The sequence below is a fragment of the Mauremys mutica genome, chromosome 19, assembly GCF_020497125.1.
Source record: "Mauremys mutica isolate MM-2020 ecotype Southern chromosome 19, ASM2049712v1, whole genome shotgun sequence".
NCBI classification, from domain to species: domain Eukaryota; kingdom Metazoa; phylum Chordata; order Testudines; family Geoemydidae; genus Mauremys; species Mauremys mutica.
Window position 1 is genome coordinate 13,819,697 of NC_059090.1, and position 23,620 is coordinate 13,843,316.

Here is a 23,620-nt window from a genome sequence, read left to right on the forward strand (position 1 = left end):
AATGCACCAATGCTCCTGATGGCTGATGCAGACATTAGCAGGGTCACGTACCCCCAGCATCTGCTTCCAGACGCTACCACCTGGTGCACAGTAGGGCAGGTCCTTGCAGGGGTGCTCCCAGGCTACCTGGGGCTGAGAAACACCATCAGTTGATGTTTAGCCATCCTCCCTCCCTACCCTGTAGCCCAGGGGTTCTCACACTTCATTGCACTGACAACAAAAATTACTACATGACCCCAGGAGGGCGGGACCAAAGCCTGAACCCGTCCGAACCCCGCCGTCCTGCGTAGGGAGGGGAACAAAACCGAAGTCCAAGACCCGCCACCCCGGGTGTGGGGCCTGTAGCCTGAGCCCTGTCACTCAGGGCTCAATCCCTTGGGCTTCAGCCCTGGGCGGTGGGGCTCAGGCTTCAGCTTCAGCCCCAGACAGTGGGACTCAGGCTTTGTCCCCAGAAAGTCCAGCGCTAGCCCTGGCAACCCCATTAAAATGGGGTCCCAACCCACTTTGGGATCCTGACCCACAGTTTCAGAACCGCTGCTCTAGCCCTTACTGTGCTGCCTGGCCCCTGCCTGGATGCACGGAGGGAGAAGAGGGCTCATTGTCTGCCCCCACACAGCAGGCCCACCCAAGAGACGGCAGAATTTAGCCTCATGTGAAAAGCGAATATGTTGCTCTCCCTTGACGCATCTATAATCTCGGACACCCCCTTTAAGGTCGGGGGGGCAGATGGTGCCCAGCAAACTTTCACGTGTTAGGCAAAGGGGCAGCCTTTACCTAACACGCACAACAAACAATTGTACTGGAAGCCTCCTGGGGACACTAACGTGGTCAGTTGCTATGGGGGAGCTGCCTGTTGAAAGTGGGCCCCTTAGTGCAGATTTCATTACAAGCATGCACATTCCTAGCTGCAGATACTTGTGAGGCTCACTTTGCCTGTTCCCTATAAAACAACAGGGCCCACAGCATAACAGGCAGAACTACAGCATATAACTACCATGAAGTAAAGTACTAACCACACCATGATCATAAATGTGTGGCCACTTAGAACTTCACGGTTGTCACCATAGGCACACCATGACAACTTAAATCTTTGTCATCCCAGCAAGGACAGAACTCAGATCTTATAGCTCTGAACTCACATGTCTCTACCACTTGAGTTAAGAACATCTCCGTCGCGCTACAGGGTTTATGACACTCAAATGAGCAATTCCAACGCCATCCCTGAGAGGGCAGCAGCACGGATACACACAATCCAGTTTGTTTCACTACAATAGAATACAAATCCATTCTAAATAATGTTCATTCAGAATCACCAGCCTATATAAGCCCAAAGGACACCAACATTTCAACTCAAACTGCTTTCATTGAGATTATGGGTTTGTGAATCAGTTCAAGTTTTCAACCACCATCCCTTTACCTTAATCTCATCCCAACGACGTTCCCATCTCCTGTCAACTGTGTCCATTGCTCTGACAAATTATTCATGTCCATCCCTGGTCTTGCCATCATCATATCTGTTGCATTCAAGCCTCCATAGTTATACTCTTTATACTTGAAAAAAGTTCCACCAGGAGGTTTTTATGTCATTGTCTTTTTAATGAATTAACTAGATGCTTACACTTTTCTACAATGCAGTCATTTTGTGGGATAATATGCTCATAAGAACCAAAAGGGAAATAAAAAGCTTTTTTTTTCCTTCCAGAGCAAGTGGCAAGAACACCCAGGACATAATCAATTCCAATAAAAGAAAATGCAATTCAAAATAAATCATTACACTGTGGCCAAACTAATGATTCACAACTGAAAGCCAATTTCAGGAGAGACAATCAGATATTTGAGAAACTTCTCTCTCTGTTCCAACTGTCCTAAGAATCCTTCTGAGAGAGTACAATACAATATATGCTTCGACGCACCACTGCAGATGATTCTAAACTGGGGGTAGGATTATATCATACAAGCTGGAAGAGTCAGCATTGGTCGGCACTTGGATGGGAAAACTCCAGAGAAAAATTCTGTCCACTGACGCAAGTTCTTTTGGTGGCTCTCTTTTCTTTATCTCAATAATGAACTAATGCCCCAACATGGTGTTACTGGGCACTGGGCTGCTGGAAACATGGTGTTGCTGAAAACTCATGGGCATTAAAGACTGCATGGCACTTTTACTGAGGTATTGGTTAAATTCCAGTTTGGACAATTACCACTTCTACTTAGAATTCTACCAGCATTTTCTACCTAACCTAACTTCTGCCTGCTTTTTCCATGGGATATAAAATTCTCCTTTATTTCTGTCCTAACCTGTTATGTGGTTACGCTTCGCATTGTTAAACAACTGCCATGTTACGACCCCAGGAGTAGCTGCTTTTCAGTGGGATAGGAAGTGATTCCTGTATAATCTGTCAATAGGGTGACCAGATAGCAAGACTGAAAAATCAGGACATTCCCTTTTGGGGGGGTGGTGGTGGTGTTATTTTAGTTTAGGAGGAGTGCCAAGCCATCAAAAACTGTCCATATTATTCCTGCTGGTGGCTCTTCTTTATAAACACAAATTCATCCAATCTGGGTAAGACAAACTTTCTCCCGGGCTTAGGCTTCTATTCATTTTCAACCTGAAACAGATTTTTAATAGATGAGTTCTCACTCTCAACCCACTTACAAAATGGGGTTCATGCAGGAATGGAAAGACTGACTGATTCTGGTTGTGTTATTATAATCAATTTGTCAGCTAAAGAAGGCAAGGCAGATACAGTTCCTCTGCCATCTTGCAATCCAAAGATATTCCCAAGGTATTGTCCAATAAAAACATAATGTTTGTACTAGGTCCGCACAGACTGGTTCAGATTACACGTAAACCACTGCCAATTTTATTACCTTACTATTAGCAGGCACTGTCATCAGCCTACTGGGGGGACGCACACATCTGGCTAACATATCCACGTGCACATTATATCTTTATCAGTCACATACCCCCAAATGCACAGAGGGTTTATTGTCTTTTCCGTAGCACTCATGTACTGGGGGGGGTCTTATGATTGAACATTGTACATAACGATTTATCATGCAACCTGGCATCCCAACTGAGATAAATGTAGGCAAAGCACTGCCAAGAGCTTCAGTTTTCTGGCTTTATTCTGACAAAGTGCTGCATCCCTCATCAGGAATATATGACACAGAGAAACTTGGCTGCGTAGATCTATATCTGCAAGTACAGGGCCTGATTTGAAGCCCAGAGAAGTCAATTTCCATTGACTTCATTGGACTTTGGGTCATGCCCAGAGTACCGAACAATCCCCATTCACACAGCAAGAGAAAGAAAGGGAAGCGAGTTATACAGTTTCAGGTTCTCATTACATGTTTCAAGATAAGCTGTGGAAAAGAGCAATCCATTAAAGAAAAGAAAACCTTGAGCTGCATTGTGTTAGCTCGGTTTGCAGTCTAAATAAATTCTTCTCATAATATTCCCCCCCCCAGCTCCTGTACTGCCTAAAGAATTTTCCCTACTAATCTTTCTGTTTTGTTTTTCGTCTTTTTAAACTCTGGGTCCACTTATCATTTATGCACATTGGAAAGCATAATCCCAACTGTACATATAAAATGATGGGGTCTAAATTAGCTGTTACCACTCAAGAAAGAGATCTTGCAGTCACTGTGGATAGTTCTCTGAAAACATCCACTCAATGTGCAGTGGCAGTCAAAAAAGAGAACAGAATGCTGGGAATAATTAAGCAAGGGACAGATAATAGGACAGAAAATATCATGTTGCCTCTGTATAAAGCCATGGTACGCCCATATCTTGAATACTGTGTGCAGATGTGGTTGCCCCATCTCAAAAAAGATATATTGGAATTAGAAAAGGTTCAGAAAAGGGCAACAAAAATGATTAGGGTTATGGAACAGCTTCCATAGGAGGAGAGACTAATAAGACTGGGACTTTTCAGCTTGGAAAAGAGACCGCTAAGGGGAGAAATGATTAAGGTCTATAAAATCATGACTTGTGTAGAGAAAGTAGGTAAGGAAGTGTTGTTTACTACTTCTCATAACACAAGAACTAAGGGTCACCAAATGAAATTAATAGGCAGCAGGTTTAAAACAAATAAAAGGAAGTATTTCTTCACACAACGCACAACCTGTGGAACTCCTTGCCAGAGGACGTTGTGAAGGCCAAGACCACAACAGTGCTCAAAAAAGAACTAGATAAATTAATAGAGGATAGGTCCATCAATGGCTATTAGCCAGAATGGGCAGGGATGGTGTCCCTATCCTGTGTTTGCCAAAAGCTGGGAATGAGCAACAGGGGATGGATCACTTGATGATTACCTGTTCTGTTCATTCCCTCTGGGGCACCTGGCATTGGCCACTGTCAGAAGACAGGATATGGGGCTAGATGGACCTTTGGTCTGACCCAGTAGGGCCGTTCTTATGTTCTTTACATCACATGCATGTGTCTTCTAGTCCAGAAACCCTTCAGTCAAAATACTATGAAAATAGGCACCTCAGAAACATTAATAATTAATAATAAACAACACAGCTAGAAAAGCTAGATCGGGATGGGTGAATTGGCTCAGATACAAGACTCACCTCCCAATCTTTATGCAAAACTGACATTGAAACTTTGTCAAAGGTCTCAGGAGTTCATTAATTTATTCCCCTCTTTTACCTTTTCATGCCACCTCTGCACTTACAGATCCCAGCCGTACTAGAAGTGGAAATGACAGCATGCCAGAGATCTCCAGAGCATCCAGATATCGGGAATGAGAGAATAACAGGAGATGGACTGGAGCTGGAGTCATTATCCAAATCATTCTTCGTACTAAAAGTGTATGAATCTGTACCACATCATTCTGTAAAACCTAAAGCGAAGTCACCCTTATGGAAGAATCCAATAGAATTTAATAGGATGAACACAATAGTGCTCTATAGAAATTACTCTTAAAACCTATAGAATTTTTTTTTCAAAAGAATGAGATCCTTTCCACCATTTTTAAAATCCACCCTATGGAATCCATTTTCTATTGATTTCTATCCCTGCTATAGAATTCTACGGGATACTTTGAACATTCTATAGAAAGATTATCATGCTCTTTTACATTCCACAGAGGTGTTTTTCCCCTCTTTAATCACAAGAGACTGAAAGCCTGTGATCATGGCATATCTGTCCTAACTGGAAACAGAAAGTACTAAAAATCATGTGAGAAAATCCAAGCCCAATTTCTAAACCAAAGCAGCATATGAACTAAACCTAGGAAACATCTGAAGTTTGCACTTCACTCACACATTTGTAACAAGGAGCAAATTTTATTTAAAAGCAGCACGTATTAGCTACACTCCATGGTGCATCTGTTGCACACGGAGGACATCAACACTCTCAATTTAACATTTGCAGATTTATAATACTCTGCATTGTAAAACTTCTTTAGATGACCAGAAAGATTTTACTATAAAAAACAAACACTAAAACCAAAAAACCACCAAATTTTCTGCAGCCTGACATGATTAATATATTTGTACTGCATACATGATAATGTTTTCCATTTGGCTTTGCACCATTTCATATAATTTTTCAATGTTGTTATATGCCTTTGCAGAAACAGGAGAGAAGAGCTCCTCATTAGTCCAGCATCTATGCACATTTTAGCTGTTAGAAAAGCGTTTTCCTTTCTGACCTATAACTCTAAGGACATTTTAAAGATGGCTCCTTATTCTGAGCTAGTATGATTGCAGATGTACGTCAGCTAAGAGAGTCCCCCATGGTTCCAAAAGCCTTGATGTCCTATTCCTCTATTCACTTTAATAATGGGTTCCTTTTCTTTTATTATATATTAGTAACCATTTGAAGGAGATCTCTCCACAGGGCCTTGTTCCATCCTTTTCAAAGCCTTGCCCATGAAAACTTCCAAAGCTTCCACATTTCAGACACAGCATGAGAAAGCCCCACCTATCGCAACTTTGAATGATGCAGCAGAATTACATCATGGCTTATAAAGGACTGGATTGCTCAGAGAAGTGGAGCATTCAAGACACAGATAACGGGCTCCAAAGCCTTCCAATGCAAGGTCATTGGTTCAAAGGCAGCCCAGAAATAACCAAAAAGTCCTCACAATTGATATCTGTTTAGTGACTGAACCAAACATGTTTAGTGGTTTCAGTCTAACTCTCAGTGAACAAGCATCCACAAAACCACCACCATGACTACCTCTAGTTGGCACAGCAGAGAAGCCAAGTATTTGAATGGGTTATGGAAACTGAGCTACCCTCTCATTCCTAGAGGTGATCAGAATAGAGTCATATAGAAGGGACAGTGTGGGGAAGCTTGCACCACTGTTGTACCTGCTCTGTGAATGAATAAAGGACTTCAGTTTCCTGGGTTATCAGCTGATACCTTTCATGAGCACTGTATTCACAATACATATCTGAAAACAAAACTAAGGAGGAAATGGCTTAGCGGGATACTGTGACAGGCACTATTTTGCCACTTCCACCTGGACATTGCTTGGAAATTATAGGACAGTCCAATCTGCAAGTGAAAATCTGTTTGTAAAGGTTTTATCTGGGGAATTGTATAAGGTGAGGCAGCATGGTCTAACAGATAGGGCATAGGACAGGGAGTCAGGAGTCCTGCGTTCTATTTCTATCTCTGCTATTGAGCTCATGTGTGACCTTGGACCAGCCACTCCACCTTTCTGTGCCTCTGTTTCCCCTCCAGCCCTTTCTCTGTCATGTCTATTTAGATGGTAAGTTCTTTGAGGCAGCGACTGCCTCTTACTATGTATTTATACAGCACCCAGCACTACTACAATTCAAAGAATAATAACGACTTACCATCCATATCAAGGCGCTGCATGATAATTGCCAATTCCACCTCACTAGGCATGTATCCCAAAGAACGCATAGCCATGCCCAGCTCCTGCTTGGAGATAAAGCCATTCCCGTCCCTGTCCAGCACCCGAAAGGCTTCACGGATTTCTGCAATAATGAAGAAAAGAAGAAGGGTGTAATAGCATCATGGTGCATTAACCGCTCCATGCAAAGAATATAAATCTCTCTTTATTATATCAATGAGATGTTTGTAAATGTTCCAGTAATAGTAACCAGCATATGTATAGATAAAAAAAAATCTCCTGGGTTGAGTGTCGATAATATCCCACATTTTATATACATATACACACACACATATATATATGGGATATTATTGACTCTCAAGTTTTCAGGCATAAGACAACCACTAGAAATCCAAAAGTAATTTGTCTCTAGGCAAATTATTGCACAAATATTTATTTGAGGTTTTTCTGAATCTCTCTGCAGTATCTGATACTGAGCTCTGGGTGGACTGTTCTGATCTAGTATGGCTATTCTTATGTTTCTAGAATTATAATCATCACACCAACCCTGGGATACAATAGACTATTTCATCAAATAGACTCAGAGTCCTTTTCAGAAAAAGTAATGAATTAAGCCTGTCAGCACATTTGTAAGGAAGATAAGTTTTGTCCGTCATACAAGCAGGGTAATAAAACCATGACCTTATTGCAGGGTAAGAGAACATAGGCACACTTCTCTGCTACATGCAGATTCATGTAACCTAAGCATGACCCTTTAATGAGGTCACCCACATCACCACATCAGGACGACGTCTCTCCACTATTACACGAAGTCACACCAATCTAAATAGGAGATTTTTGCCTACAGCCAATAAAACTTTTGGCCCAAAGAACTGCCTTTGGAAGTTGACTCTCTCTCATAGAAGTCTTATCTCCCAAATGAAGCCCTAAATGCTCATTTCCTTTCTTGTCTGATAAATCGTGATCTATATCTTTTAAATCACCTCCAGGCAATTTCCACCCCCCACTACTTTTCATGGCATTCCTCTAATTTATAACTGTTTTACAGCTATAAACAGCCACAGATCAATAAAAATGCTGTGAGAACCAGAGAAATCATCCATCATTCTTCCCAACTCTGGCACAGTTTTTGTCATCTGATGTTGTTTTTGTTTTAAATCTGACATTCACACCTCAAGCCTTTCATAGCCGCTTTAAACTCCATACTGCTCAGTCATTCCCTATCCTGGAGTGTCCATGTTCTGCCAATGCATTGAGGGCACTGATGGTTATCCAAGTTTGACATACTTCAGGGCTTTCTTAACATTGAAGTTTCACCATCAAATTCCCCAGGTGAAGTGGTCATTGCTGCTTAAAATGCAGGACATTTTGATTCACGTCAATTCTGGAGTCTCAGCCAGCTGGGAAGCCTTCCTACTTTAAGGGATTTGGGGTTTGTTTTGTTTTGTTAAATAGGTTTGTCTTTTCAACAAGCATTTGGAAAGAAAACATAGGATGTTTTATTAAACACCTTTCAGGGAGATAATGAGCTATTAACAGGTTCAGTAATCTCACGTCAGTCAGCTCTTTATGATCTCTGCTAGGATACGAACACATTCCTTATTTAACATGTCATCAGTTATGTTTATCTTACTTGTGCATTGTTTGCAAGGATGTTGACTGATCGTTTTCAGTTTACCCAGGGCCATAATGTACCTTTCAGTAATCAAACCTACAAGAAGGCAGAGGACTCCGGGAAACTCTGTCCGGTGAACCACAGACTTTCTGATGAATGTTCTCCTGAAGGGGGATGGTTCAGGGAACCCCAGAGGAGCCCAGTGCCCACTCCCCTAATGAGAGGCATGGAGCAGAAGTCAATATTGCTAGTACCCATACTGTATTCACCCACATGGGTCCCAGAGGGAGCATTCCAAGGTGGATGGCCACTCCTCACCAACATGCTACTTCCAACTGCACAAAGTAGGATTCTGAAGATTACTGGGAAAGTAGGAACATGACACAGAAGTGAGTTCCCCTCATCTGCTTTCACTGCCCTAGCTCTATCCACTCTGCTCCCCTTTGCCCATGGGGATGTGCAATGAGCCACTTATCTGCACAAATATTTCTTTGTATTATAACTGTCTCCTGCAGAACTTATTGATCGTATTGCATGGCTGGTGCCTCTGCAGCCTTTGCTTTTGGAAAATTAATAAAATGAATATATTTAAACAGATGAAAAGGTGGCTATTTGGAAAATAGGGCTCTTTTCCCTGCAGAAAATTTCATCTTCATCAAAAAACTAAAAATCAAAATATTTGTAAAATACTGTTGCAGTGCCTCATGGGAGTTGTAGTTCAGGTGCCTCACGCTCCCATTCTCCCAGAGACCGGGCTCCCTGGTCAGACTACATTTCCCATGATCCACCATGATTCTCCCAGGGGAGGAGACGTGGTATACCATGTGAGTTCTGTGGCCCCAGTGCATCATGGCAGATGAAAACCGGTTGAGGAGCCCAGTCCACAGAGTATGAGGAGGATCAAGGGCACCAAACAACAACTCTTATGAGGTATCGTGGCAGCATGTCTGATTCAAGATATTTTGGTTTCAGCTGAAAAATTACATTTTCATTTTCAGATGTTTGGTTTTCAATTCAAAATTCAGTTTTCTGCCATAAAACAGTTTAATCAGAAAATTTTCAACTAGCCCAAGGTGGTTTGGGCACTAGCCTAGGACTCAGGAGATAGATATTCAATTCCCTCCTTCACCACAGAGTCCCTGAGTAACCTTGGGCATGTGTCTTACTTTCTTGTGCCTCAGTTTCCCATCTGACTAATGGGAATACTAGTGCCCTGCAGGGAATCCGTTACAATAATAATGGATCTTCCATCCAAGGAAGAGCTGATGATATCATAGCTCACAGTGGTAGGCTGCAGTGACTTAATTATTTTTCTAATAACTCTTTTAAAGCCCAAAGGCAGCTTCTAAATCACAATAAATCAAAGTTCGCACATACACCACTGTTGCTTTGACAAAATCTATTGTGCCTTTATCATTTCACTGTAAATATACTATCTTATACTATGGAATAATTCCATGTTTGCTTAGTTGATTTTTAAATCGCCTTTTATAATGTCACCCATATAAGGCCTGATCCAAAACCCACTGAAGTCAAAGGGAAGATTCCCGTTAATGTCAGTGGGCATTGGATCAGACCCATAATAGCTATATTTTCAGTTCCTACAGGAATTAACTATGGCCTCTTTATCCATAAGTGAAAGAGAGATGCTATCTTGTATCCACCTTCTCTCCTTGCATTGGAATCACAATAATGTAAAGCGATGACGAGTCTGTTCAAATCAAGCACAGCTGGAAGTTTCAGTACATAAAGCCTTTGGAGTAGCAATGAATCCCATTAGACACTGCCAGCTCGAGTGAGATCTATTTTCATATGCTGGGCTGAAAGCTGAAGCGCAGTAAATATTACAGTGGAATCCACTCATTTAAAAAATGATCTTTGACAGCTTAAAAAAAAGCTAATCAGAATTAAAAATATAATAGGAAACTAACAAAATGGTTTTTAAAGGAAAATATCAGGCATTAACGTCAGAAAACTTTACAAGCCGCAATGTGAGAGCACTTAAACATGAATAATCTACATTCATATATTGTCTTCAGTGTAGGATTTCTTAATCCCAACATATGGCAGATTTCATTGGGAGTACTCACATGCTTAAGTGCTTTGCTGGATCAGGGCCTTGGTCAGAATCCCGACATAAACTTCAGTTCAAGCTGTTCCACAAATGAAACTTTTGTGAAAAATGAACTTTTAACCAAGTCTGAAACATCAACTTCTGACCCCAAACCTACCTATTTTCACTCATGTCTATAAATAGCACTTCCTAGTGTAAGTATATTTGGGGAGCTATAAATAGGTTGTACTCAAAGCACAAAAAGCAGCTATACTTCAGTAAGTGCCTCCTTTGTATACTTGTATGCAACTCCACCTCAAACATTTTTTTCTTTGTAGCACTCTTTGATTCTGCTCTCCAACAGACTCCCTGTTACTGTTCGACACATCACCGAACTTAAAAGTCACTCGGCTCTGGTTCCTTTTCGGGTACAGTCAAGCCAACTCTATTAGCTAACGGGTACAGAACCGCAGTTCTCAAACTGTGGTCTCTGAACCTGTGGATCAAAAGGTTCTGGTTCCCCCTTCTTGTTACCAGCCATTAAATGTCATTACCAGAAGCTAAAAATACATCAAGACTTCCCTTATATCACTTTTCCAAGTGATCATGGTGGTTGCAATGACGACTGATGCTGCTGGATCACAAGTGGGACAGGAGGTGCCCATGAAGCAATCACTCAGCAAAGATACTGTCCACACTATGAAAAAATTGAGAACTCCTTTATTTAGACCAGTGGTTTTCAACCTTTTTTCATGTGTGGACCACTAACAAATTTCAAATTGAAGTGCTGGACCCCTTTGGAAATCTTAGGCATAGTCTGCAGACTCCCCAAGGTCTGCGGACCACCGGTTGAAAATGACTGATTTAGACTACAGGCCCTTTGGGGGCAAGGACTGTTTATTAGAGCATGGCAAATAATTTTCAACAGATTTTTTTGGTGTTGAAAAATGCATCTTTCCATGCCCCAAAACTTTTTGCAAATTTGGGCCCAATTCAATGAATAATTTCCATACAGAAAAAAACAGGAACAAAATTTCAAAGAAGACAAAACATGTTATTTCAACCATTTCAGGATGTTTTGTTTTGACTTTTTCATTTCAAAATGTTATGTTTTGAAAATTTCAAAACATTGACGTTGACTTCAAATTTAGCCAGATTAAAAAGAAAACAAAAAATGGTAAAACAGCCAAACGCTGAAGAATCAAAACCAAAACACAAATTATTTCGAGTAAATCAAAATATTTTAATTGACACTAAAATTTAAAAAAAAAATTCATTTAAATCAATCCAAAATGTTTCAGTTGATTCAAAACAAATGTATGTTTTTCAGCATAAAATTTCGATTTGATTCAATTTGAACCAGATTCTTTTTCAGAGTGTTTAGTTTGGTGCTCAAACTGAAAATTCCATTATTTGCTCAGGTCTGCTACTCTGGGTTTGCACAGTGCCTACAACAGGGTAGCCCCAATTTTGGCTCGTTCCCAGGCACAACCATAATAAACATAGTCATAATAATAGTATAAAAGAATAAGGGCCAGACTGTGACCAGAGAGCAGCACAGATTAACACTGCTCCAGAAGGGTGAAGCCTCTTACCCACCCTTCTGGAGAAGCGACCAGTGGGGGCGCACTAGTTCCAAGCAGTCCTATGCTGGGGCTGGCCATACTGTAGCAAGCGACAGGTCTGTTCAAGTTCTACTGGTTTCCACTAGGGATGTTAGTATATTCCCACTCCCATGTATATTACTTGGCATCAGTTTGTACGGCTGTCACCCTCCAGTCCGATGTGTGTAGTTTACTCCCAAACCCAGAAAACACAAATAGAACTTCTCATGAAGAGAAGGTGGTAGTTAAGTATCTGGGGATTTTAATATTGGGTGACTGTGTGTGAGATAGATGCAAGACCTTAGAAACATGGACACTTCCAAAGACTATTATACTGAGATGGGCCAGATGCTACAGGCTCAGGGATTAGTCACACGCTTTTGTATCTATAAATGTTATATGTATCATTGTGAGCTAAGGATGGTATTCTAGGTCTATGGGGGAGGGTCACAGAGCTTCCGCCAAGAACGAAAATCAGTGGGGAGTAATTATGCAGATCCTGGGGCAGGTAAAGAACCCCTGGAGTGAATGAATTGCATTCAATTCAGACCAGGTTCAATGAGACAAGGAGAGAGCCGTTAATATAAGGGTCAGCCTGAACTGGCTGAATGAATCCACTTTTTGATCCAACAATTGACATGAGATTGTCACCAAGAGGGCAAAACACTGCTGGAAGGGTTTGAAGACTTGAATCTGCCAAGGCCTCCGTGTGGAAAATGGGAGACACCTGGTAAGCTTTGCATGCGTGTAGACTGTTTACTCTCTTAAATGTCCTTTCTGTAATGCTTTTGCCCTAAAATAAATGTGTTGTGCTTTATGAAAGCTACCTGGTCACTGGTAACCCTGTCATTTTCCCTGAGACAGGGACAGACCTTCTGGGATCAGTACAGTGGATTGCATGGGGACCGAAAGCTTAAATCCCTCATCTGCAGGCTGAGACACATGTCCTTGCCAACAGAGAGGTGATGGCTGGAGTCTGAGACTCTACAGGGTGTCCTTGAGCAGATCTGTAGAGGTCAGAGGTGCAGTTAACCCCAGAACCATGACAGTGTGTTCCAGCAGTAACAGCACTGGACTAAGACTCAGGACATTTCAGTTCTTCAGGATGATATTGGGAAGTCACTGCCCCAGCTTGTGCCTTTGTTTCCCCATCTGTAAAATGGGGATAATAACCCTGGATCTTCCTTGTAAAGAACTTTAAGATCTAAGGATGAAAAGTGCATTGCTCTTCTGCCACTCAGTCTAAGGACAGAGAAATAACACTGTGCACAACAGGTTAGACTGAATAGCAGAAAACAACAAAAATGAGATTCAGCTGGAAAAATGCAAAATCATTGAACTAGGGAACAAACAACACAAAACAGGTAATTCAGGAGAGGGAAGGACTAGAGAAGTATTAATGCATAAAGAAATCTAGGGTATATTCATTATTTATTTTATTGACCGATTTCAATGTATAATTCTATGATTCATTTCCAGGTGCAAGTTCTGTAGTGACGTCAGCAAGAAGTGTCTCCGTTTCAGAAGAAAACCAGTGAATCTGGCTCAAAGAGCAACCTGTACAGAAAGTCAAAACTTTTCAACCTTCTCTATCATCCAGAGGTCACAGATTTTTACCTCAGCTTCTGTTTGTTGTTTTTAAAACACATTTCTCATGACGGTTTAGCCTGCTATTTTTCCCCCACTGATGATTTATGTTCTACAAGTGCTAAAGGGTACAGTACTCATTTCTCAGAGTTATCTGAGCATGCAAGGGTTTTTGTTTTTAATTAATTTCCACTCTCTGATTGCATTTAACATCTGCACCTTCTAGTTTTTAGTTAGTAGGCAGCACATGGCAATTCTATTAAGTCCCAAATTCCTCTGGGATGAAGGAAAGAATAATCAGGTGAAATAAGCATTTTTTAATTTTCTGAGTTACTCTGCATCCGTTTCTTTCAATGCATTTCATTTCAGAAAAGCCATTCACAGAGGGAGTTGTTTTGGTGATGTTTGATATTGTTTTTCCTTTAAAACTTCCTGAGCTTTCTGACCTACAATTCAACAGTAAATTTATTTACAGGAAATCCCTATATGACTGGTAACTAGCAGCAATCCTCATTATTTCTTGTTGCATATACTGATCCAGAGTGAATCACACTCTCTGTGAAACAAATTCTACTTGGGAAATCACTGCCTGCTAGCTAGCCTCTGGCCTCGCAGATGGTTTCTATATATTTGATAGGTTATAAATAGCCATGTAATAAATTTGTAATTACACTGCAACTGTTGACCACGTTAAGTGCTATGTAATCACTATCCGATTATTTCTGTCATTGTAACATGGGTAGCAGTCCTACATCCCTTATGTTTGCCAGCAGATATTTTCCTTAGCTTCAATGCAGCTTTGGGTTCTAAAGTATAAATAAGTGATTTAAAAGCTGCCAATTTTATATCCTTAGTTGCCTAGTAAATAAGTTTAACAATTACTAGAGCTGGTCAAAAATTGGAATTTCCATCCTTTGAGATGGATGTTGGCTACATAAGCAAATATCTCATTTTTGTTCTTTGAGCAAAAAGCTTATTGTTACATGTCTCCGCATTTTACCAAGACCCTGCGGTATATCGTTGTCACTGTGCAATCTCTGAGCTGGTAGTGTGGCCAGTGCTGCATTTAATACTATTTGCAGAATAGTTCTGTGGTCTCTCCACACAAGCCAGGAGGCCCCCATCTACCCTAACACATGTATAGAGGCTTGTGTATTAAATGGAAGAGTCATATGACCTCTCCTTTCGATTGCTGAACCATCCCACAAAGAGCTCTGCATAGAAAAGGAGAAATACCAATTGATTTTTAAACCTGCAGATGGATCCCGAATAGATAACACCAGGGAGTTCAAAAAAATCTGCATTGAGAGTGACAGTTTCACTCTGGTCTTTTTTGTTTTTTTTACTGTGAATTACTGTGCTGCTGAAAAGTGCCATATTGCCAGACCCGGAGGTCCTAGTTCTCTGTTTATCCAAACAGCAGGTAAAGCACAAGCAGTGGCAACATAAGCCCCCCAAGTCCCTCAGCCCTGTGAGCTGGAAGGACTACAAGTCTCTGTGACTCATTCAGCCCTTTCTGATGAGACTGCCAGCGAGGACAGCTGTGTTGGGGGCCATTCGTGATGTTCACCTGGAAATGGACTGAGACTGCAAGGGTAATATTTGCCAAGCACAACTGGGAAAGGAACTCCCACCACTACTTATTATTGATAATGAAAAAAGAATTCATAGCCATGAAAACATATGGCCCCTCCTCCACTACAAGTGTCCGGTTAAATAAACAGCCCATAATATTTCCTTTACAGTTTAAAAAACTATTGTTCAGAAAGCTGAATAAGGAGACAACTATTCTTCATAGTTTTCCAAAGAAACTCCTCTCTTTCCTTTCCCCCCTCCTCCTATTCCGATCCCTTTAGTGTGAATTGGTGATGGAAAGCCTGTACCCCCTATTTTTACAAACTAATTGAAGAGTCCATAAAACTGAACATCTCAACATAACAGTAGCTGCACAACAAAACTGCATGAGTTGCAGTACAATCATTCACAAAAATCAGGGTTCCATGGTGCCACCATTTATGGACAATGAGTAAAGGCCTATTTTTCCTCCCATGACATTACTCCAGTTTTTTGCCATGAGTATTCAATCCATGCTCACAAAAATGAAAATGTTTGCTGGATATGATAAAAGTTTAAGACCCTGCTCGCAGGCATTTCAAAGACTGAGGGTAATTTGATTCAAGATTATTTACCCATGACTCTCATTAATGTCCAAGAAATAATGGTTGCCCATCATTCATTAATTTGCATCCTTTTCGGATTTCTCACTGAAGCTGTTTTTGTACAATTCTTAGTAAAATGACAGCTTCAGTCTGCAACCTTCAAGGCAATAATTGTTTGGGAAATATGACCTCTGTCTTCATTTATAGCTATTTTCCTTCCCTTCATAAAAGTGCATTATTTAGATATTGAAAACTTTCTTTTATAAATTTACTTCCCAATTTTCAAACTTGGGTGCTTAACTCAGGGCATTAAGTTCCACATGTAGGACAACATCCTTGAAACAGCTAAGCAGGGATTGATTTGCTATGGGGACACCTCAAAGTCACCTGGCATGTGGTTCTGACTCGTACAAGAACTTGGGCTTCTTTCTTTTTTTGGAACCAGAGTTTTGTGGGTGCAATTAATTGTGGGCGCAATCATTTGTGGGCAAAAATGAGTGAAGCTGGACAGCCTTTTCACCCACCCCAGAACCTTTAAGTAAAGCTCCACATGGTTCATTTAACTCCATCAGTTGCCTCATTAAGGACTCTATCATGGGAGCTGCTGAGCACCCATTCAGCACCTTGTATGATCGGGCCCTAACCTGATCACACTACAACATCTAGATCAGGGGCCGGCAACCTTTCAGAAGTGCTGTGCCGGGTCTTCTTTTATTCACTCTAATTTAAGGTTTTGCGGCCAGTCATACATGTTAACGTTTTTAGAAGGTCTCTTTCTATAAGTCTATAATCTATAACTAAACTATTGTTGTATGTAAAGTAAATAAGGTTTTTTAAATGTTTAAGAAGCTTCATTAAAAATTAAATTAAAATGCAGACCCCCGGCGGCCAGGACCCGGGCAGTGTGAGTGCCACTGAAAATCAGCTCGTGTGCCGCTTTTGGCATGTGTGCCATAGGTTGCCTACCCCTGCCCTGGTAGATATTGAAATTATTATTCTATCTACTCCTCCATCATAAGCCTGCCCGCTTCAAAAGACCAATTTCAACTTCTTTCTTTTTCAATCAGCAAATTTTACCCCTTGGGCCCCGGATTCACTTCCACTAACTTTGGCCCAAGGCAACAGACTGTCTTGTAAAGACTCTAATGTACCTTTGATTTAAGGGTTTTCATTATTAACTTACTTTTCCCCCAGGCATTTTCTATTCCCCAACCCTCAAGCAGCCATGGATTTCTTCCTCTTCAAAATAATATTCATTATAACATGTAAATTGCTATACTGGCAGCATGTCTTGTGAAAAGGAGCATAGAGAGTCTGTTGACAAAACCCAATCTAACTCGAACGTGCCCTTTCCGGCTCTCACTCATTATCATCTCTCTTTACTGTGTCAGAGTGAAAGGAAATGAGCTTCTCTTTACTCTTGCTCGCTCTTTTTTTTTTTTAAGGACTACACAGAGCCAGCTACACTGAATCAAAACTTCCCACACAGGGAAACTTCCCACCACTTTTGGCGGCATATATCGTATGCGTAGCTATACGCTGCAGTGAAAAGCAGGTTGCATCCACACTGCAGGGTATAACTACACGTATCAGTGAAAGGCTCTGGCAGGGGGGAGTTGCTGGAATCTTTGCCCGCTGCTGGAGCCTTTCCCCGATGCCAGAGTCTTTCCCTCTGGTGGAGAAAGGGTCTAGCAATGGGAGTCCTTACCTGCACGGGAAGGCACCAGCGGGGAGGAGCTGCTGGAATCTTTTCCTGAGGTGGGGAAGGCTTCAGCAGTTTTCCTTCTGGCAAGGAGAGGCTCTAGTGGATGGGCACAGGGCAAACTACGGCCCATGGGCCAGATCTGGCCCACCAGCCGTGTTAAGCTGGCCCTCGAGCTCCCGCTGGGGCGTGGGATCTGGGGCTGACCCCGCTCTGGCACTCCAGCCAGGGAGCAAGGTCGAGGGCCACTCCAGGCAGTTCCTGGAAGCCGCAACATGGCCCCCTTCTGGCATTCCAGCCGGGGAGCCGGGTCGGGGGGGCATTCCACATGGCCCCCGGAAGCTGCAGCATGGCCCCCCTCTGGCACTCCAGCCAGGGAGCAGCGTTGGGGGGCATTCCACATGGCCCCCGGAAGCTGAGGTATGGCCCACCATACAATTTCTGTTCCCAGATGTGGCCCTCAGGCCAGAAAGTCTGCCCTCGCCTTCTCTAGTCGCAGGGAGCTGGCAGAACCTTTCCCCTGTGCCAAAGCCTTTTACTATGGTGAGGAAAGGCTGCAGCAGCTGGGAGACGACACAGCTAACAATAGCAGTGCGGAGGGTGAGGCGCAGCTTGGGTGAGTGGAGAGCTGTGCAGGGTATGTCCTCGGGTACATACCCACAGCCTTCAGGCAGATCTGTGCTCTGTCTGCCTGAGCCAGGCCTCACCGTCTACTTAAACATACTCTACTTCCGCTGAAAGAAGTGTGCAGTGTGGACGTCATGTTCAATAAATTCAGCCACTTTGGTCTTTGTCTAAGTGCTGGAGATAAACTATAAATGTGGTGGTTTAATTACAGAAGTTCATGTTAGAATTCATGCTATCATTAGATTTATAACTTTTCTGGTAAGCCCAACTTGTCTTCTGTTACCCTCTACTATGGAGATATTTGCTTCACAGTAAAATGGGGCTCTGCTAACATTTTCTGCCCAGTGACTAGTGATTATATTCTCTTAACTCCACTGAACACTTTCATATTAAGGTGACCTTGCTATGAAAGCAAATTCTTTGCAAACCTAGTAATGACCTGACTGGACAGAAGGGCTCTACAATTCTTCATTATCTGAACCTGTTTTCTACTACTCAATCCTCTCCTGCAATTACAGTGGAAAGGCCCTTGATCACCTGACTCCTCAATTAGATAAACTGATGGAGAATTCCCAGTGACATTCAGATCAATAACCCTATTCAGAAGTCCAAACAAGACTAAACCAAAGTGGTGGTGCAAGCACAATAAAAACTTCAGGCAGGAGGAGAACAGGAATGTAACTCTTACTTGTATTTTAAAGGGGACATAAAGAGTATACCAAAAATAGGTGGGGAAGCAAGGAGGGGCGGCAGAGATCCAGCATCATGTGTTTGAACATGATCCACCAGGGCAGGTGAGTAAGCAGGCATAACCTTGTGCAGGCTACCCGTGTCACCAGACCGTGTGTAGCAGAGAGGCCAGCTGCCATAAAGCTGCTAATCCCACTCCTGCACAAGGGAGAAGGCAATGGACAGAAGGTTCCCTCACCCATGGTCCACCCTCCATATACCAACACAGCAGAGCTGAGCCAGTGTACAGTGGGAAATAAACTACACCATGTACAGGATTCTCTCTAAGTTACAGTTCAGTGCCTGGCCTCCTTCTGGAGCAGCAGCATCCCTGCATTCGGGGCTTTTGGCAACTCCATGATCTAGCCATATAACCCTTCTGTCTCACCTGAAAAAATGAGTTAATTTCAAATATTACAATTGGAGGCAGGCTGGGGAGAGCGTGGTATAGTTATTTATGGAAGGGTTTGTTTTTGTTTTCCACTAAATCCTTCAGGCGGCCACAATTAAACCAAATAAATCATTCTTTTCCATTAGTAATTTCAGATTAGAGGTGAAATAGAAGTTTTCTAATAAATCTTTGTACTTGAGGACGTTTGGAAAAAAATAAAATGCGCTCTCCAGAAAACACACTAAGAATCTAGACTGGGGAATTTTACTCATATATTTTATTTAAAATGTTTTTAATGGCAATCTGTCTTTTCCGCTGGTGATTTTATAGTGCAAAGAAGGTAAGGTGTTGTATATGAAGGTACCTGATTCTCCTCAAAGTATATGGAAAATGAGTAAGAATGGGAAATAAAACAACATCCACTGACCCTAGAACCTGGAATTCTCATTCCATGAGAAATTCCAAAATTTCCAAAAAACAAACATCTAAATCAGAACAAAACTTCAAAATTTCATTTAAAAATATCAAAACATTGTTTTGTTTCATTTGAATAAGGCCAAAATGTTTCATTTCCACTTTATCAACTCAATTATATTATGTTGTTGTCAAAATCAATCATTTTGATAATTTTCTGTTGAAAATTTCAAGTTCCTGCAGAATGTTTTGATTTAATCTAATCAGCGTTTTCCAACAGATAACCATTCTCTCGGAAAAATTACAAAGCGCTCTAATCTCCCCTACTTACTCCATATGCCTTTGATCTGGCTTTATTTATGGCTTTACATAGTGTAAGACCTTTTGAGAAGGCTTTTCATATCCCTGATCATGAAGCAGCACTGAGAGGTCCACTCAACAAGATGTACAAGTTCAGAGACACTCAACACTGCAATGCACCCAGTGCAGCACAGCTGATACAATATTCTCTACTGCCTTGTGTCATAATTTGCACCCGTGTAAAGTGAGTGCAAAACTCTACCAAAGTAATTATGTACCCACTTTGCACCAATGTAAAGGATACAATGCAATAGAAAAATCACACCCAGTATTGCAAAACCTGCAGACATATCTCCACTGCTATGAAGACCAATATCCTCCACAGTACACCTTTCACAATCCACAGGTCCTACATATGCCTCTCACAACATGTGGTGTACCTGATCCATTGCACTAAATGCCCCCAATAACAACCATGTGGGTGACATCAGACAATCACTATGCTCTTGAATGAACTCGCACAGAAAAATGATAAAAGACAAAAACCCCACATCACCCATGGGCGAACACTTTTCACGAAACAATCACTCCATATTTAGCCTCTCAGACCTCATCCTCAAAGGAAACCTGCACAACACCTTCAAAAGACAAGTTTAAATTCATAACTCCGTTAGACACTAAAAATCATGGATTTAATAAAGACACTGGATTACACCAATCTATAATCCACTAAACCTCCCTTGTCCTGTGACAGCAAAGATGTTAACTGTCCACTTCACCTTGAATGCTCTCTTACAACATGTTAACCCCTTAGGCTAAACAATCTGTTCCACCTTGTATTTAGCTGTGACAATGCTGCTCCCATAAAGATATTACCTCACCCATCTTGCCTCTCTAATACAATTAACCTTCATCCAATTATATATACAATCCCCACGATGAAGTGGTAGGGATCTGACAATAAAATATCCAAGCAGATGATTCAGAAAAAATACAGCTGGATCCCTACTGAATGAATTCATGACAATATTTATGGAATGAAGCCAATAAAAACGAAGGGCTGGTGCAAGAAAGAACTACAGGGCTCAATTCTTCTCTCCTTTAGACCAGTCTTATTGTAGTGAAGCCTCATTGATTTCAGTGGAGCTGCTCCTGATTTGCACCAGCGTTAACAAGAGGAGGATTCGATCCTTTGTGACCATTTCCCATATGTTAGTTCTGATTCAAATCACACGCCGGGATCAGAGCTGAACAATGCCTTTAGTCCTACAGAACAAAAAAATCTTAATAGAGAAAGATGAAAGTAAGGCTCGTTAAAGAGAATGGTTTAATTAGTGTGCACGATATCAAAGTTGAATAATGTCCCAAGTGCAGTTAGCATGATTTCTAAATTTGAAAATGGGTCATTTGCCTTTATCATCATTTTACATCTATGCTCCCTTGACATGTTTTATCCATGTTCACATGACATATTGATCAATGATCATTCCAGTGACCTTTTATACCATAGAATTAATGAGTTTCTTTAAATAAATAGTTGCTCCCTTACAATCCATTCACACTGCAGCTCCCAAAATAATCCCACCCCCAATCAGTCCACATCACACCCCTCTTCAAATCCTTTCCATAGCTCCCTCTTCACCCAAGTCAAATTTAAACCTCTTGTCCTCAAGTCCCTCTGCAATTCTGCCCCAGCGTTCCTCTTGCTCTTATTGTGCTCCTCTTTCTCACTGCCAGAGACATCAACCACACTGTTCCCTTCACTTCCTTCTCCAACTCCAGTCCTCTTACTTTCTCCCATACTGCCTCGTCCACAAAGAAGACCACCACCACCCCAGGCCCAGAAGCTTCCTACTCTCCTCTCTCATTCGAAGCCTCCCCCTGCCTCTTTCACAAGGCCACAAACGCCAACCCACATAAGCACTGCCAGGGCAGATAAGTCATTTTGCTGGAGAGGAGATAAAGGGAAAAGGAAAGCTAACCACGCCATAGACAAATGGGTAGAACATTCAGCGTTCTCCTCCATAGGCATCATTCCCATACAGGGAAAGATGGGGCTCAATAATAATACAGTAACATAGTCTGTAGCCTCATCACCTTGTGCTGTGATCATCAGTTGGGCAGGGCCCAGACTTGGATGGAAGCGATGAAAGGACTGTCTAGGAAGTGGTGTTAGCGGTTTGGCACGTGGCATTTTACTCTCTGAGCCATTACAGAGCTAGGGTCTTAGTGCGGTGGTTCTCAGCCGGGGGTCCGCAGAGGTCTTCCAGGGGGTACATCAGCTCATCTAGGATTTGCCTAGTTTTACAACAGGCTACATAAAAAGCACTTGCAAAGTCAGTACAAACTAAAATTTCATACAATGACTTGTTTATACTGCTCTATAGACTATACCCTGAAATGTAAGTACAATATTGATATCCAATCGATTTATTTTATAATACTATGGTAATAATGAGAAAGTCAGCAACTGTTCAGTAATAGTGCGCTGTGCCACTTTTATATTTTTATGTGTGATTTTGTAAGCAAGTAGCTTTTAAGTGAGGTGAAACTTGGGGTACGCAAGACAAATCAGACTCCTGAAAGGGGTACAGTAGTTTGGAAAGGTTGAGAACCTAGTGAGTGGCAGGGGGTATTATGCTGCTGGCGCTTTTGTTTTGCATAAAGCAAAAGGCTGAAGTGCTCTGAGATTCACGGGGATGACAGATTCTATCTGCTATAAACATAAAACCATTTTAATTAAGAAAATTATCTGGCTAAAGATTCCAAGCATAAAGCAAATAAATAAACCAACATCAAATGCAGACACAGGTAAAACTTGCACTGTGTGCATTTGATCTAATATATATTAGCAAAATAGATCAGTTTCACATTTCTAGAAAAGGATACCAGATGTCTTTGGCATCATCTAAATTATCTCTATTTATAAAAGTTACTCTTTTCCATTTGCTGCCAAGTCTGAAAGTCCAATTTGCCAAGATAACATAACCAGTGCGGATGAAGATTTCCAAACTTGAAGTATCAGTCTCTTAGCAACCGTGGTACCCTTTGTATTAAAATGGAGCAGAGTGAAAATGTCATCTTCTGCAGACTTTTATGCACCTAGTCAGTGAATTCCCATTAAAGACAAGCAAGTGGGTGAAAATGGTACTTGGAAAATCTCTCTTGCTCGCTCTCCCCCCACCCCATGAAATAACAGCTGATCATAATGAAAGGTTCAGCAAGCCCAGGTCAAAAAGCTGGTATGATTCATGGAAAGATTAAGACTCTTTCCTTCCACTTGCCCAAGAATTCTTGGTTTAGTGCCAGAAGCAGGATCGATGAAGCCCTGCTCAGTTTTGTGTCCATCTGTAGAACAACCATTTGAAAGCTCCCTCTCTCCAAACCTACAAGAGTTCCTAAAAGGGTTTTCAACTCCCACATTCACATCTGTTGCCTCCATTTGAGTCCTTCGCAGAAGCTCACACTCCTGATACGCTGTCCTTTGTAAAATAACATTCTGGGATCCTCGGGGTGTTCCTCTCCATTCTGGGGTCCTCAGAAGTTTAGGGTGCTATATAAAGGCACAACAATATTGTAAACATACAGAAGGCCATAATAAGC

General features: G+C 41.7%; 1 protein-coding gene across 1 annotated transcript in view; it reads right to left on the bottom strand.

The window, feature by feature from the left end:
- CALN1 (calneuron 1) overlaps positions 1-23,620 on the bottom strand; it is a 163,823-nt gene that overhangs the window by 91,875 nt on the left and 48,328 nt on the right. Inside the window, exon 3 of the mRNA XM_044994122.1 lies at positions 6,817-6,960. Coding sequence (XP_044850057.1) covers positions 6,817-6,960 — 144 coding nt within the window. The remainder of the gene's footprint in view (positions 1-6,816; positions 6,961-23,620) is intronic.